At 43.7% G+C, this 15927-nt stretch overlaps 3 protein-coding genes across 3 annotated transcripts; 1 reads left to right on the forward strand and 2 right to left on the reverse strand.

Moving 5' to 3' along the window:
* Positions 1-1182: 1182 nt before the first annotated feature.
* On the reverse strand, positions 1183-4727 carry LOC135513514 (dual specificity protein phosphatase 26-like). The gene is made up of 3 exons (XM_064936392.1): positions 4549-4727; positions 3805-4016; positions 1183-1798 (listed from the first exon to the last, which is right to left on the reverse strand). The coding sequence occupies exons 1-3, from the start codon at positions 4725-4727 to the stop codon at positions 1587-1589; spliced, it is 603 nt and encodes a 200-aa protein (XP_064792464.1). The 3' UTR covers positions 1183-1586.
* A 2521-nt stretch (positions 4728-7248) lies between these two features.
* LOC135513844 (BAG family molecular chaperone regulator 4-like) lies at positions 7249-11946 on the reverse strand. The gene is made up of 5 exons (XM_064936801.1): positions 11546-11946; positions 10845-10967; positions 10393-10635; positions 10038-10307; positions 7249-9785 (listed from the first exon to the last, which is right to left on the reverse strand). The coding sequence occupies exons 1-5, from the start codon at positions 11672-11674 to the stop codon at positions 9312-9314; spliced, it is 1239 nt and encodes a 412-aa protein (XP_064792873.1). The 5' UTR covers positions 11675-11946; the 3' UTR covers positions 7249-9311.
* A 281-nt stretch (positions 11947-12227) lies between these two features.
* LOC135513845 (U6 snRNA-associated Sm-like protein LSm1) lies at positions 12228-14366 on the forward strand. Its single transcript, XM_064936802.1, has 4 exons — positions 12228-12387; positions 12659-12727; positions 12904-13019; positions 13827-14366. The coding sequence occupies exons 1-4, from the start codon at positions 12342-12344 to the stop codon at positions 13995-13997; spliced, it is 402 nt and encodes a 133-aa protein (XP_064792874.1). The 5' UTR covers positions 12228-12341; the 3' UTR covers positions 13998-14366.
* Positions 14367-15927: the final 1561 nt, after the last annotated feature.

The raw sequence follows: 15927 nt of genomic DNA on the forward strand, positions 1-15927 counted from the left end.
AGGGCTCAGATCCTCAGAAAGAAAGAGAGAATTAGAGAGAGCATACTTAAATTCACACAGGACAGCCGGATAAGACAGGAGAAATACTCCAGATATAACAGACTGACCCTAGCCCCCCGACACACAATCTACTGCAGCATAAATACTGGAGGCTGAGAAAGGAGGAGTCGGGAGACACTGCTGCCCCATCCAACGATACCCCCAGACAGGGCCAAACAGGAAGGATATAACCCCACCCACTTTGCCAAAGCACAGCCCCCACACCACTAGAGGGATATCTTCAACCACCAACTTACCATCCTGAGACAAGGCCGAGTATAACCCACAAAGATCTCCGCCATGGCACAACCCAAGGGTGGGCGCCAACCCGGACAGGAAGATCACGTCGGTGACTTAACCCACTCAAGTGGCACACCCCTCCTAGGGACAAGCATGAAAGAGCACCAGTATGCCAGTGACTCAGCCCCTGTAATAGGGTTAGAGGCAGAGAATCCCAGTGGAGAGAGGGGAACCGGCCAGGCAGAGACAGCAAGGGCGGTTCGTTGCTCCAGTGCCTTTCCGTTCACCTTCATACTCCTGGGCCAGACTACACTCAATCATAGGACCTACTGAAGAGATGAGTCTTCAATAAACACTTAAAGGTTGAGACCGAGTCGGCGTGATTTAATATTGAAATAAAACGGATAGATTGGACCTTTAAAGGCCAGTAGAGGATAGGCTCCAGACAAGACTGTGAATTTTGACCTGCTGAGTGAATAGGCTACTAATTTAAGGTGTCACCTTTTCATATAGGCTAACCCTGTACAATTAGAAGAGACATGCATTGAAATATTAAATTACATTTAAATTCAAAGCCTTTATAGAAGAACCGACGCCATGATGTTGAGATGTGGAGGTACAGTATTTATGCCATGGGGCATGGTGTCATGCTGGGAGAAAATAGAGAAGTCACAGGTTCTGTGGTTGGAACCCGGAGCTTCTGCAACACGAGGAAGAAACAGGGAAGTACTAGGAAAATGTATTCACACATACTTTAATATGTCATAGTAATTGCATACTCATATCAGCTTGAAACATACAAACTACTCAATAAACAAATGTATGTTGCCAAAAATGTGTACAGCACAAGCTTAAGTTACAGTAGGCTACATAATATTGCCACTTATTTCCCAATAAGACAGGTTTCTCAAGTTTGACCTCCAAACCATCAGCGGTCTTATCTCTAAAGGGAGGTATGTAAAAATAATTCTACAGCCAGACACTGCTAGGAAAAGCAGAACATGGAATACAGCTAAACTTTGAATACTGGGAACGAGAATGCAAGTCTCTCACATAGCCTTCACCAACTTAAAGGAAAATTACACTCAAACTATATTTTGGTATTTGTTTCATTAGTCCACTGCTGGTACAGTACCAAAATGTTTTGCATGTCAGCAATTACATTTTCAAGATATAGAACTTTGAAAATACAGAAAGTGTCACAGTATGATTATTTTTTATAAATGTTTCCCAAAAAAGAAAAGCTTCGTGACCCACTGCTCAAATAGACAAAATAGAATAGAATAGAAGCTGATATAATCAGTCTTCTAGGTGTAGGTAGTGTTGCGGAGGTGGCCATACAGTTTGGTGTCCAGGTTGATGAGTTGTCGGAGGAAGCCTCTGTTGGGGATCACACCACGGTTGTCCTTCACGGCGCAGATGGCATCCACCAGGGTCAGGTTCTGTCTCAGCATCAGGTAGGCAAGAACCAGGGTGGCTGAACGACTCACCCCCACTGCACAGTGCACCAGCACTATACCTGAGGGAGAGGTGGGGGGGTAGAGGGTAGAAAGAGAGAGAGGTGGGGAGGTAGAGGGTAGAAAGAGGGAGGAGTGGGCGGTAGAAAGAGGGAGAGGTGGGGTGGTAGAGGGTAGAAAGAGGGAGGAGTGGAGTGGGGTGGGGTGGTAGAGGGTAGAAAGAGGGAGAGGTGGAGGGTAGAAGGAGGGAGAGGTGGGGGGATAGGAAAAAGGGAGAGGTGATGTAGTAGAAAGAGGGAGAGGTGGGGGGTAGAAAGAGGGAGAGGTGGGGGGTAGGGAGAGGTGGGGGGAGAAAGAGGGAGAGGTGGGGGGTAGAAAGAGGGAGAGGGGGGGGGTTGAAAGAGGGAGAGGTGGGGGGGTAGAAAGAGGGAGAGGTGGGGGGTAGAGGGTAGAAAGAGTGTAGGGGTAGAAAGAGGGAGAGGTAGGGGGGTAGAAAGAGGGAGAGGTGGGGGGTAGAAAGGGGGAGAGGTGGGGGTTGAAAAAGGGAGAGGTGGGGGGGGGTAGAAAGAGGGAGAGGTGGGGGGGTAGAAAGAGGGAGAGGTGGGGGGGGTAGAAAGAGGGAGAGGTGGGGGGGTAGAAAGAGGGAGAAGTGGGGGTAGAAAGAGGGAGAGGTGGGGGGTAGAAAGAGGGAGAGGTGTGGGGTAGAAAGAGGGAGGGGTGGGGGTTGAAAGAAGGAGAGGTGGGGGGGTTGAAAGAGGGAGAGGTGGGGGGGTTGAAAGAGGGAGAGGTGGGGGGTTGAGAGAGGTGGGGGGTAGAAAGAGGGAGAGGTGGGGGGGTAGAAAGAGGGAGAGGTGGAGGGGGTAGAGGGTAGAAACAGTGGAGGGGTGGGTGGGGGGTAGAAAGAGGGAGAGGTGGGGGCGAAGAAAGTGGGAGAGGTGGGGGGAGAAAGAGGGAGAGGTGGGGGTAGAAGGAGGGAGAGGTGAGGGGGTAGAAAGAGGGAGAGGTGAGGGGGTAGAAAGAGGGATAGGTGGGGGGAGAAAGAGGGAGAGGTGGGGGGAAGAAAGAGGGAGAGGTGGGGGGGGAAGAAAGAGGGAGAGGTGGGGGGGTAGAAAGAGGGAGAGGTGGGGGGTAGAAAGAGGGAGAGGTGGGGGGTAGAAAGAGGGAGAGGTGTGGGGGAAGAAAGAGGGAGAGGTGTGGGGGAAGAAAGAGGGAGAGGTGGGGGGAAGAAAGAGGGAGAGGTGGGGGGAAGAAAGAGGGAGAGGAAATGGGGGGGGAAGAAAGAGAGAGAAGTGGGGGTAGAAAGAGGGAGAGGTGGGGGGGTAAGGGGTAGAAAGAGGGAGAGGTGGAAAGAGGGAGAGGTGGGGGGTAGGGGGTAGAAAGAGGGAGAGGTGAGGGGGAAGAAAGAGGGAGAGGTGGAGAGGTGGTGGGAAGAAAGAGGGAGAGGTGGGGGGAAGAAAGAAAGAAAGAAATAAAGAGGGAGAGGTGGGGGGTAGAAAGCGGGAGAGGTGGGGGGGGTAGAGGGTAAAGAACATGGATTTTTCCCATTAAGCACAGTGTGGTACTGTAACTTCCCCTCTGGAAACTCCTGCTTCCTTTCAGTGTGACCTTTCACTGCGTTGCAGATAGAAATGTCATGTTTGCATAGGAAACAATTCTTTGACATGTACAATGCACATTTCATCATACACTTGGCCATACCACACTTTTAACATTATACAGGCATTTTCCATTGGAACAATGTATTACTCTGTAACAAACTAGTACATACAATAAACGATTAAGTACTTTAGTACAATCAATGAGGCAGTACTTAACTTTTAAACTCCCTTTTTGAACTTCCGCTTTGGAGTCCCAAAGCGCGGCGAACAATTGGCCTAGCATCATCCGGGTTTGGCCAGGGTAGGCAGGCTGTCATTGTAAATAATAATTTGTTCTTAACTGACTTGCCTAGTTAAATAAAGGTTCAATAAAAAAAATACTTCCACTCACCTCTTCCACTGAACAAGCCCTTGATCTGGACTTCCACTCACCTCCACTGAACAAGCCCCTGGTCTGGACTTCCACTCACCTCCTCCACTGAGGGCCCTGTGGATGAAGTCTGCGGCTGTCTGGAAGTTGACACTCATGTCAAAGTTACAGGAGTCATGAGCCTCGATGCCAAAGTACTTGATGTTCATTCCCAGGTAAGTCTCCGCACCGTCTCGCCGTTTACTGTGGTTTGCATTCAAGACGTGGGTGACATGATGGTTGGCCAACTGGCGGACATTCGTAGCACTGTCCCTATGAAAACCACAAGTTTCAAGATTATTAAAAAACAGTATCGCATAACTATGAAAATGGTTGTTTGCACATGTCGAGGACAAGACTAAAATAAACAAATAAATGCAGTCTACAATAAACAAGTAACAATTTCCAGGTCTGTTGACAAAGTTCTGGACACTGAGGCCTTACATTTATGAGGCCTTACATTTATGCTAGATCTATATAGATTGGATAAGAGCAAATATCTGGCAATCTGATCTGATATTAAGAATTCACACTACTGAGGTCCACATTGGGAACTATTATCAGATAAACCTATGCACTTTCCCAACACCGAACACAGCACTCAAGTTACTTTAGAGGGCCCAAGCATTTAAAAACTGATTTATGATCAGCTCCCCTTACACACATCGGAGCCTTGTCCAAATGATGCCTTGGATTAGTCACTATGGAGCCGATGACATACAAAATTCTTGTCCACCTAAAGTGACCCTAGGTTAAATTCCAGTGTCAACCAATATGAAAGGAAAACGATTGTCACTGCACTTACTGGTCTCCAATGTAAAGTCTGGGCCACACTTCGTCTGCATGGCTGTTGATGGCTTTCCCAGTGAACAGAAGTCGTTCCAGCTCCAACACAGCCAGCCCCGGTGAACTCAGGTCAATCTCCACCTTACGAGGAGGGGGTCTGTCGTTCCAGGACGGGGGGAGTTTGGAGGTAAAAGACATTTTGTTCTGCTTTTAAAATATCTGATAAAGCTCTGATACAATACCTCCGCAGGTTACATACAAATCCAGTTTTTCTTCAAAATGGTTTGAAGCCCAGTCCGAGAATGAAGATAATTAAACAATATATGTTGCAGCTGCTGCGTTCTGCTGGAACCGGACCTTGGAAAGAACAGTGTAAATGAGCCCTACTGTATAAAGGATCTTGTCTATCACTATGCAAGGGAGACAGACTACATCTCCACACTTCTTTCTAGAGCAGCAAAAGTAATGATTGTAGGTTTGTTTCACAGGGATCCTAAAGAGAGATGAACAGGTGTGGGTTTTTTACCGGTGCTTTGCTTCAGAGTTGCTCGCTCCTGGGAGTCTTCAGAGCCATCTGATGCCCTGTCTCATAAATCAAATTCAATGCGTTTTCCACAAGGCTCGCAGAGACTGTTTTGCTTTCGCATCAAAATAGCTACCTATTTAAAGATCTGAAAGCAAGTTGGCAGGCAAGGGTGTATGTGCCTCTGTCTCAACTTCACCAAAATACATTCATTTCATTTTTCTCATGGCTAGTCATTCTGAGATGGGGTTTCTTTAGGGAGGTAAACTAATCACAGAATGAATGACAGAATAAATTACATCCATAGAGAAAATACAGTACCAGTCAAAAGTTTGGACACCTATTGGTTTTTCTTTATTTATACTATTTTCTACATGGTAGAATAATAGTGAAGACATCAAAACTATGAAATAACACATATGGAATCATGTAGTAACCAAGAAAGTGTTAAATCAATCAAAATATATTTTAGATTCTTCAAAAGCAGCCACCCTTTGATTTGATGACAGCTTTGCACACGCTTGGCATTCTCTCATCCAGCTTCATGAGGAATGCTTTTCCAGCAGTCTTGAAGGAGCTCCCACATATGCTGAGCACTTGTTGGCTGCTTTTCCTTCACGCTGCGGTCCAACTCATCTCAAACCGTCTCAATTGAGTTGAGGTCGGGTGATTGTGGAGGCCAGGTCATCTGATGTAGCACTCCATCACTCCTTCTTGGTCAAATAGCCCTTACACAGCCTGAAGGTATGTTGGGTCATTGTCCTGTTGATAAACAAATGATAGTCCCACTAAGTGCAAACCGGATGGGATGGCGTATCGTTGCATAATGCTGTGGTAGCTATGCTGGTTAAGTGTGACTTGAATTATAAATTAATCACTGACAGTGTCACCAGCAAAGCACCATCACATCACCTCCTCCATGCTTCACGGTGGGAACCACACATGCAGAGATCATCTGTTCACCTACTCTGCGTCTCACAAAGACACAGAGGTTGGAACCAAAAATCTCAAATTTGGACACATCAGTCCAAAGGACAGATTTCCACCGGTCTAATGACCATTGCTTGTGTTTCTTGGCCCAAGCAAGTCTCTTCTTAGTGGTGTCCTTTAAGTAGTGGTTTCTTTGCAGCAATTTCCCCATGAAGGCCTGATTCACAAAGTCTCCTCTGAACAGTTGGTGTTGAGATATGTCTGTTTAACTTATTTGGGCTGCAATCTGAGGTGCAGTTAACTCTATCCTCTGCAGCAGAGGTAACTCTGGGTCTTCCATTCCTGTGGTGGTCCTCATGAGAGTCAGTTTCATCATGGTGCTTGATGGTTTTTGCGACTGCACTTGAAGAAATTTCAAAGTTATAAAACATTTCCGGATTGACTGACCTTCATGTCTTAAAGTAATGATGGACTGTCATTTCGATTTGCTTATTTGAGCTGTTCTTGCCATAATATGGACTTGGTCTTTTACCAAATAGGGCTGTCTTCTGTATTCCCCCTACCTTGTCACAATACAACTGATTGGCTCAAACGCATTCAGAAGGAATGAAATTCCACAAATTAACTTTTAAGAAGGCACACCTGTTAAATGAAATGCATTCAAGGTGACTACATTGTGAAGCTGGTTGAGAGAGCACCAAGTGTGCAACGCTGTCCTTTCTTATTTAACTCGGCAAGTCAGTTAAGAACAAGTTCTTAATTACAATGACGGCCTACCCCAGCCAAACCCTAACATCGCTGGGCCAATTGTGCGCCGCCCTGTGGGACTCCCAATCCCAGCCGGTTGTGATACAGCCTGGAATCGAACCAGGGCCTGTAGTGACACCTCTAGTACTGAGATGCAGTGCCTTAGACCGCTGCGCCACTCGGCAAAGGGTGGCTACTTTGAAGAATCTAATATAAAATATGTTGATCTGTTTAACAGTTTTTGGATACTACATGATTCCATGTGTTATTTCATTGTTTAAGTCTACAATGTAGAAAATAGTAAAAATAAAGAAAAACCTGGAATGAGTAGGTGTGTCCAAACTTTTTTGACTGGTACTGTGTATCAGCTTGCAGTGTGTTGTCTCACTTTCATTACCCCTCACTTCATTCAAACGTCTTTCATTTTCTCTCTCACACCTATCATATGACAAACTCTTGTTAATTTTGAGTGTTTATGGTATGTTTTCCAAAAGACTATACAATAACATGCATAACACATTTGAAAAATGTACTGACATTTAATGCAATTCATCTGTTTGAGCTGTAGTCATTTCTGAATCAGTCAGGAAAATAGTCCCATCTTATGTTGGAAACATGCAATTACGTCAGAAACCGCTGTAGACAGGACCTTGGTCCCTGTTACAAATATATAGTTTTTTTAGTTAGTGAATGGTTCTCTATCTGAACACAAAAATAACATCACAGGAAAAAAAGAAACATGACAAACAGAACATTTTGATCCATGCAAAGCTTAAGAGATTTAAAGTTTATTTTTTATAACGATTTGAAAAAGCACCTGCCGATATTATGGCACTCGTGATTATTATTATTATTTATTTTGATCAAAGTAGCTGATTTCTAAGAAATTAACACAATCTAAGAAAGTGATTTGATTTGTGGTTTTGAAATAAATAAACATCCAATCATAGTGCTGTAGGATGAAGCTGACCCCAACCACCTGTTTCAATACATCCTTCTTCCTTAAAATATCACTGGGCCCGTATCCACAAAGCCTCTACGTAGGAGTGCTGATCTAGGTTCAGTTTCACCTTTTAGATCATAATGAATAAGATTATATGGACAGGGTGGACCTGATACTAGATCACTCATATTCCGAGACGATTTATGGATATGGGTCCTGGTCTGATATGAACTTGAATGGTAAAACTGGTAGAAAGGTCAGAGATTACTCTAAACAAGGAAGTAATTCAAAAGGGTCTAAGGTCAATTTTCCTTTTCGTCCTTCAAAGAATAACACTAAACTGATTCTAGGCCTGCACTTAATTACAATGTCTAACACCAATCAATGGCAAAAGCATTGTGGAGGAGTTGTAGACCAACTACTATACATACATACATACCAGGGTTAGGATAGATGGAATTAAAACAATTCATTCAGGGAGTGAATTGAAACTTCAATATTTCCATTGAGCAACTAAGTCATTAATTGAATTTCTTCCATCGACCGCATTGAAAAGCAATTGACTCTACCTTTGTAGATACTGTGTGTAACGTTACCCACCTAGGGATTGATATTAAAGTCTACAAAAGGCAAGTCAAGATAATTTTTATGGTTGCTCAAATATTATGGTCACTTGCTCAAATGTAAATGAAGCAGAAGCGCCATATTGCCTGCCTTTCACTTTTTTTTAAATCAGTAAAAAAAGTGTGACCTTCCCAACTACCATAAATCTTTCTTTCACCTAAAGGGATATCAGTTTTAGGCTATTGAAATTCTTTGCAGTTTGGTTGTATTCACTTTCTAAAAACATATCACCTGACTAATGGAGCAACCTCAGAGCAGGCTCAACTTGCATGACCGCCCAATTAACTTGACAAAGGCAATGGGGCAACCCTTAATGTAAATCCCTGCGGCAATTTGGAAGGCTGTGTGTGAACGCACACTGTTTGCATTCTGCTTACAATGACATGTGGGTGATAAGGTTAGGGTGAGTGAAAGGGAAAATCTCATGGTCGTGCAAATGGTTCGCAACATGTAAGAAAACATGGTGAATGGAACACTCATGGTAGAAGTGGCCTTTGAACACAGATCTAGGATCAGATTAGCCTATGCCAAATCCAAGCCTTATTAACCAAGCAAAAACATCTCACCCTATCAGTGATTAAAGGGCAACATTTACCTACTTTGAAATGAACATGGTGACACTATATGAAACCACCATTATAAGACTACATTACACTGGCACAAGCATGACATAACCGATGCTTTAAGCCATCATGGACACTAATGTCGGGTTATGACAACTAACCCAACAACACCATAACTTAGTCATGACTTGATATGTACAACCATTACATTTGCCATCATGAATACTTTGACATGGCATCTCTTATGTTCCTGATCACACCTGCGTGAAGTAGCATAAGCTGGCCTGATTACAAACCAAAAGTCCTTGTTGAGAACCAGTCTATCTAAACCTTTACGATCCAGGAGATGTAGTCAACAAACAGAATTGGGCATTTAATTCCAAGGGACCGGTTTAGATTCAAATGTCACAAAAAAAGAACAGTAAGACCCTTAGAACCAGAACCGGTCCAATTCAGAAGGCCTTTTTCTCCAGCCGGTCCAGGATGGCCTGGATCCTCTGCACAGCCTCCTTCCGGGCCTGCCTGACCACTTCCTGTCCCTGGGTCTCCACTGAGTCCAGAACCAGCAGCTCCTTGGTCAGCAGTTCCTCCAGGTATCGGTAACTCTTGTCCGATTTTTTACCCACAAACTCATCCACATCCTCATGGAGCAAAAGCACCCGGGCCATGACCTGCTGGACTTTGGCCAAGCTGGGGTTGTCGCTCAGGGGCTGGGGCCCGATTGGCCCCTGGGGCTGGGTTGGAGGCTCACCCTGGGAAGGCTTTGGTTCCTGCACCCCCCCTCGTCCTGGTTTGTTGTACATCTGGGGAGGTGAGCTGAAGTCGACGGGCTTGCCATTAGTGGGGTTAGGGGAGGGGGCTGGTCTGGGTTTGGGTCCCACCTGTGGGGCACACTGGTGCTGGTGGGGTCCTGGGTAGTGCTGGTCCTGAGGAGGTAAAAAAGATTGTCTTACACAATTAGTGTGTAATTAATAGAAATTAAATTAATTCAGACCCAAGAATGCTATGGTACCAGAGGAGGGTAATGAGCTTTTCTGAACTATCCCCTTTCTTCCAAAAAGAACAAAATTAGTACCACTTAGAGGGTATTTTAGAAACCATATGTTCAAATAAAGGAGACGAGACAACCAAAGGCCAATTTAGGTCTTTGAGATGCCTCCCTTGTGTTCCACACGTACCTTGGCTTCATAGGGGGGTGGGGCTCCAGTGCCAGTGCCTGGCCAGGCTGGGGGGTGTTGTGGGCGGACAGGGTTTCCATAGTTGCTGTGCAGAGGTTGGGTGCCTGGCTGCCACTGCTGGTGTGAGGGCCCATACCCACCTGAGTGGGCCCAAGCCTCAGCCTGCGGCCTAGGGTGAAGGGCCTGTCCAGTGGGGTATTGGGGGTTTGCAGGCAATGCAGGACCACCCTCCCCATAGTGTGTGTAAGACCCAGGAGGATAGCTAGGGGCCTGGGAGAAAATAGACAAGAGCCATTATGCCCAACTGCCTTTACCTCAGACACTGTTAAACACTGCCCTGGTTGAATGCACTTACCCCTTGACAGTGTGGTCCAGGGTAGTGGTGGTGCTGATGTTGGTGCTGGTTGTGGGGTTGTCCTGACCCGACTGTGCTCTGCTCTGGTCCTGGGCAGCCCTGGCTAGGGTACTGGCCTGTTGCCTGCCTGGGAGACATCTGCTCTGCACAGTAGAATGGGTTGGATGGGTGGAAAGAATTTGCCGGATATTGGCCTGGACCAGTGTTATAGACGCCGTGGCCATTTGGATATGCTTGCATTGCCTGGATAGGGAGAGAGGGAATGTGTGCATACATCAGTAAGGGTTTGAATATGAGTGCCAGACTGCTAGTCTGTGAAAATATGTGTGCGTGAGCAACAAAGTGTCAAGGAAGGGTGAGAGCCCTTGAGATGATGGATTAGGACTTAATCCCCATGTATAGAGGTGGATTTAGAGGGCCTTTGCTATGACATAACATGAGGTGCACTGTACCTGTGGGTTGTAAGGTGGCTGTACGTCAGATCCTGAAGGGTAGGCATTTGGATAGTGCCCTGCTGTGGAATGTGTCTGGGGATACCAGTAGTTTGAGGAGTAACCTGGGTATTGGGAAGCGTCCTGTAGGCATATGATAAGAAATTTTACCTGGGCTCAAAATCCGCAATGTTTAAATAGTCAACTATATTGACATGAGTAAACAGTAACCCCAGACCTCTATTGTCACGTCACTTCAAGAACTTGTTTGACTAATGTATCCAATCGTCTAGTAATGAAGCAAGACACTGACCGAATGCAAAAGCATTTCCTACTGTATTACATAATAGCTGGCTAAGGTTAGCTAGTAGCGGAAGAATCACAAAATAGTAGCTATTAACTAGCTAGGATATAAATCATACACTACAAACTGCATAACTTGACAATCTGCATGTCAAATATAACCAAATAAGCAAGTTCGGTAGCTAGCAATATAGGACACCACTAGTTAGGTAGATGGGACAAACGGTCAGAAGATGGTTAGCTAGCTAACGTGGCTGGCTAGAACGCAGGCTAACTAGCTAGCTAGCTAATGAACGCTCAACTGTATACACAGTACAAAAATACTAACGCGTGGAACATTAAATCGTATGTTCTAAAATGTGATTAACATAACTAGTTATCTACGTGTTGACATTAATTAGCTATACAATGTGTCGTACCATAGCGTTATTCCAGTTCACGTTATTATTTTCCGTGTTGAAATTTGAGGGCCAGGCGGATTTGGGATTCGACTGCATTTGATGATGCATCACCCAAGCAGCGTCCCCAGCACTTCTGTCGTTTGTCATTAAAAGAAATCGTGATAAAATGGACTGTCAAATCGGAGCGCTCTGACTGCTATGAAAAACAAAAGCTTTATTGAAATTCTCGAGTTGTTGAAGGCATTGACCATGGGCAGCTAAATATGTCATTGTTTGCCCCTTTAATTTTCGCCCCTCCCTTTTCCTTTTTTCCACGTGCGTGGAATATTTGTTATTTTGACCAATAGGCGCTCAGAGTTTAGAGCAGATCCCACCGAATGCGTCGATTTAAACCAATAATTTGTTTAAACAAATTGCGATGGTTACAATTCGCGGTTGTTGTTTGAATGGCCTAATATTTGTGTCTTATTAAAAACCAAACGCATATTCATTCAAAGTATTACATTATTAGAAAAATGCAATGTCCTAAATATACATCAGTTATTAAAGTTATATTAGCCTAAATTGTCACGTTAATATCTATATCGAAATTCAAATACAATAACAATGTTATCTATTATCGGATACAATAATAAATTACAGAAGAACATTTTCCAATGTGCGGTGCTATCGGCGCTTAATGGGTTACAATTCTACAGGAAGGGCTTCCCTGAGCATGCGTTCCCTGCTCTTCCTGTAGAGAGGATACAGATATACTTTTTAACGATTTGTCTTGACACATGTCATACACGGCGATTAACTGCACACGATCAAAATGAACTACATGCCAGGGACCGCGAGTCTCATCGATGACATAGACAGTAAGTTGGGATAGCGAAGGTTAGGCTGAGTTGAGACAGAAGTGTGAGTGAAAAGCCCAAAACATTTCCAACGTTCGAAAACCGTGATGATGATAATGATCAAATACAGTCACTGGTGAATTATGAACCCCTTGTTATCTATTCATCATTTGACACGCGGCGACCTTGCAACATTGTATCAAAAACTCACTGTGGGGCGTGGGGGGCAACGTTTGGATACATTGTAACCACGTGCGGTGGCTCAATTATAAACATCCTTTTTTTCTTGCAGAAAAGCATCTTGTACTGCTTCGAGATGGACGAACGCTAATTGGGTTTCTGAGAAGCATTGACCAGTTTGGTATGGCAAATTAACAAACTAATAATCATATTTCAGTTTAAACACTAGCCTTCTTAGCTTAGTTTGATGTTGTGAATAAGTTACATTATCTGAGTATTGACAAGTAGGTACATTCAGGCAATCAAAGGGAAAATGATCTTAACTTCCCTATCTCATCTCTTCACCTTCTCTTTCAGCCAACCTAGTTTTTCATCAAACAGTTGAGCGCATCCATGTGGGCAAGAAGTTTGGAGACATCCCCAGAGGAATCTTCATTGTGAGAGGAGAGAACGTTGTTTTGCTTGGAGAAATAGTAAGTATTCATCCATGCCACCCTCTTGTTCTTTATCAGTACTTTAAGGCTGCTTTAGTTTCCTTAGTAGAGTAGGCCTACACAGTCATTTGTTTGTGCTAAAGTATGCCTGTTGATTAGACCAGAGGGGATATACTACAAATTAGTTGAATGTTTTTCAATATACTCACAGTAAGTACTTCAGCCCAAACTTTAGTTGTCACCTACGTAGCATGGTTGATTCACACACAGGGCCTGGTTTCCCAAAAGCATCTTAAGGCTATATTCATCAGTAGAAATATAGGATCCTATCGTTCTAAGATGGTCTTTGCTTGAACTCACTGGCCAAGCATCCTGCCATCCAGGACCTCTATACCGGGTAATGTCAGACCCCAGCCACCCTAGTCATAGACTGTTATCTCTGCTACCGCATGGCAAGCGGTACCAGAGCACCAAGTCTAGATCCAAAAGGCTCCTTAACAGCTTCTACCCCCAAGCAAAAGACTGCTAAACAGTTAATCAAATGGATACCTGGCCTATTTATATTGACCCCCTTTTTTACGCTGCTGCTACTCACTGATACATTTTTGTAGCAAATATTATTATTAATTTTTTAAATCTGCATTGCTGGTTAAGGGCTTGTAAGTAAATATTTTACGGCAAGGTTTACACCTGTTGAATTTGGTGCATGTATGTGACATACAGTTTGATTTGATCAGTTGAGAACCATCAGTTGCTGGGGTTTACATGTGTGCCACTGCTATTACTCTCCAGAAGGACATGCATGACATGTACATTGACAGTATGTTTAATATAATCCCACTTTAGGACGTTGATAAGCTGTGTGACAACGTCTTGCAGCAAGTTTCTATAGAGGAGATCCTGGAGGAGCAGCGATTGCAACAGCAAGCCAAGCAGAAGACAGAGAAAGCCAAGGTGACCGCACTGAAGGACAGAGGCCTATCCATCCCCAAGGCAGATAATCTCGATGAATACTGAAGGCACTTCTGTTCCATTTTCTTCCGTAATACTGGACTCCTCAGTTATATGTTGAATAGGGGATTATTTTGAAGACTATGAGAAGAATGTGTGCTTTGTAGATGACGCAAGTCACACTAAATACTGTACTGATTTAATTTTGATTGACTCATTGGTTTGAGCAAACAATGAATTAAGTGATGCATGATTTGAGGGTAGACCACACAACCTAGATTGTCTACAAGACTACATTTGATGAGAAATCAATTATGATTTTCATACCATAGCACTGAGAACTAAGTCAATAGTATATAGTGATGAACTCTGTTAGTGTAAGCAGACACATTGTAATGACAAGATTTGTTTTCCATAAAAGTTTTTGTTATTTTATTACTGAAGTCTGCTTTGTTTAATTTGTAAATGGGAATTTTCATTTGAGTCTGACTATGGATCACTGCTCTACTGCAGAAGGCACTGTGGTCTCTCATAGAGTGATGGAGGTCTCTAGTATATTAGCATGGGCAGTGCCATTGAGGGCTTCTATCATTTTAATGTAGTCAACTGGGTGGGACTTCCAACTTCATTGGCTGATCCCTCTTGGTGACCCTGTTGAAGTCATGTCCAACCGGATGATCAGGTGGGATCAGCTAATCTGACGGAGAATCGCGCTGGGATGTATAGCGTCCATTTTACGGGCTCCTGCCCAAATATACTATTTTGTGTTTTTTCTTTTTGTGCTGATCTTAAAGTTTTTTTGTACATAATGTTTCCACCATTATTTTCCTATTACCGAAAATAGCTTCTGGACATCAGAACAGCGATCACTAACCTCAATTTGGATGAAGAATTCTACTTCAATGATTTGACTGCGCATGACATAATGCTCACCTGGGACCAGGTCCTAATCCCTAACACAGAAGATGAAAATATGGCGATATAGAGAATAACAAGTCTCTACCCTCTGTTCTATTGGTGAATCTTTAATCATGGGAGAACAACCTAGACGAGATTCGTTCAAGACTGTCCTATCAATGGGACCTGAAGAACTGCAATACCCTATGCTTGTCAATATGTAGACGCAAGTCATTAAGTTTTATTCCCCATATGGGTACGGGCACAGTGAGATGCATGAACACGGATTCAATCGTATATCATGTACAGTACCAGTCAAAAGTTCCAACACACCTACTCATTCCAGGGTTTTTCTTTATTTTTACTATTTTCTACATTGTAGAATAATAGTAACTACATCAAAACTATGAAATGGAATCATGTAGTAATCAAAAAAGTGTTAAACAAATCAAAATGTATTTTTGATTCTTCATACCTGTTGCCTTGATTACAGCTTTGCACACTCTCTCACCCAGCTTCATGTAGTCACCTAGAATGCATTTCAATTAACAGGTGTGCAGTGTTAAAAGTTAATTTGTGGAATTTCTTTCCTTCCTAATGTGTTTGAGCCAATCAGTTGTGTTGAGATAAGGTAGGGATGGTATAAAGAAGATGGCCCTATTTGGTAAAAGACCAGGTCCATATCATGGAAAGAACAGTTCAAATAAGCAAAGAGAATCGACAGTCCATCATGACTTTAAGACATAAAGTTCAGTCAATCTGGAAAATGTCAATAACTTTGAAAGTTTCTTCAAGTGCAGTCGCAAAACCATCAAGAGCTATGATGAAACTGGCTCTCATGAGGACCGCCACAGGAAAGAAAGACCCAGAGTTACCTCTGCTGCAGAAGATACGTTCATTAGAGTTACCAGCCTCAGAAATTGCAGCCCAAATAAATCCTTCACAGAGTTCAAGTAACAGACACATCTCAACATCAACTGTTCAGAAGAGACTGCGTAAATCAGGCCTTCATGGTCAAATTTCTGCAAAGAAAATACTACTAAAGGACACCCATAAGAAGAACACACTTGCTTAGGCCAAGAAACACAAGTAATGGACT

This window comes from Oncorhynchus masou, chromosome 25 (assembly GCF_036934945.1).
Source record: "Oncorhynchus masou masou isolate Uvic2021 chromosome 25, UVic_Omas_1.1, whole genome shotgun sequence".
In the NCBI taxonomy this organism is placed as follows: Eukaryota; Metazoa; Chordata; class Actinopteri; order Salmoniformes; family Salmonidae; genus Oncorhynchus; species Oncorhynchus masou.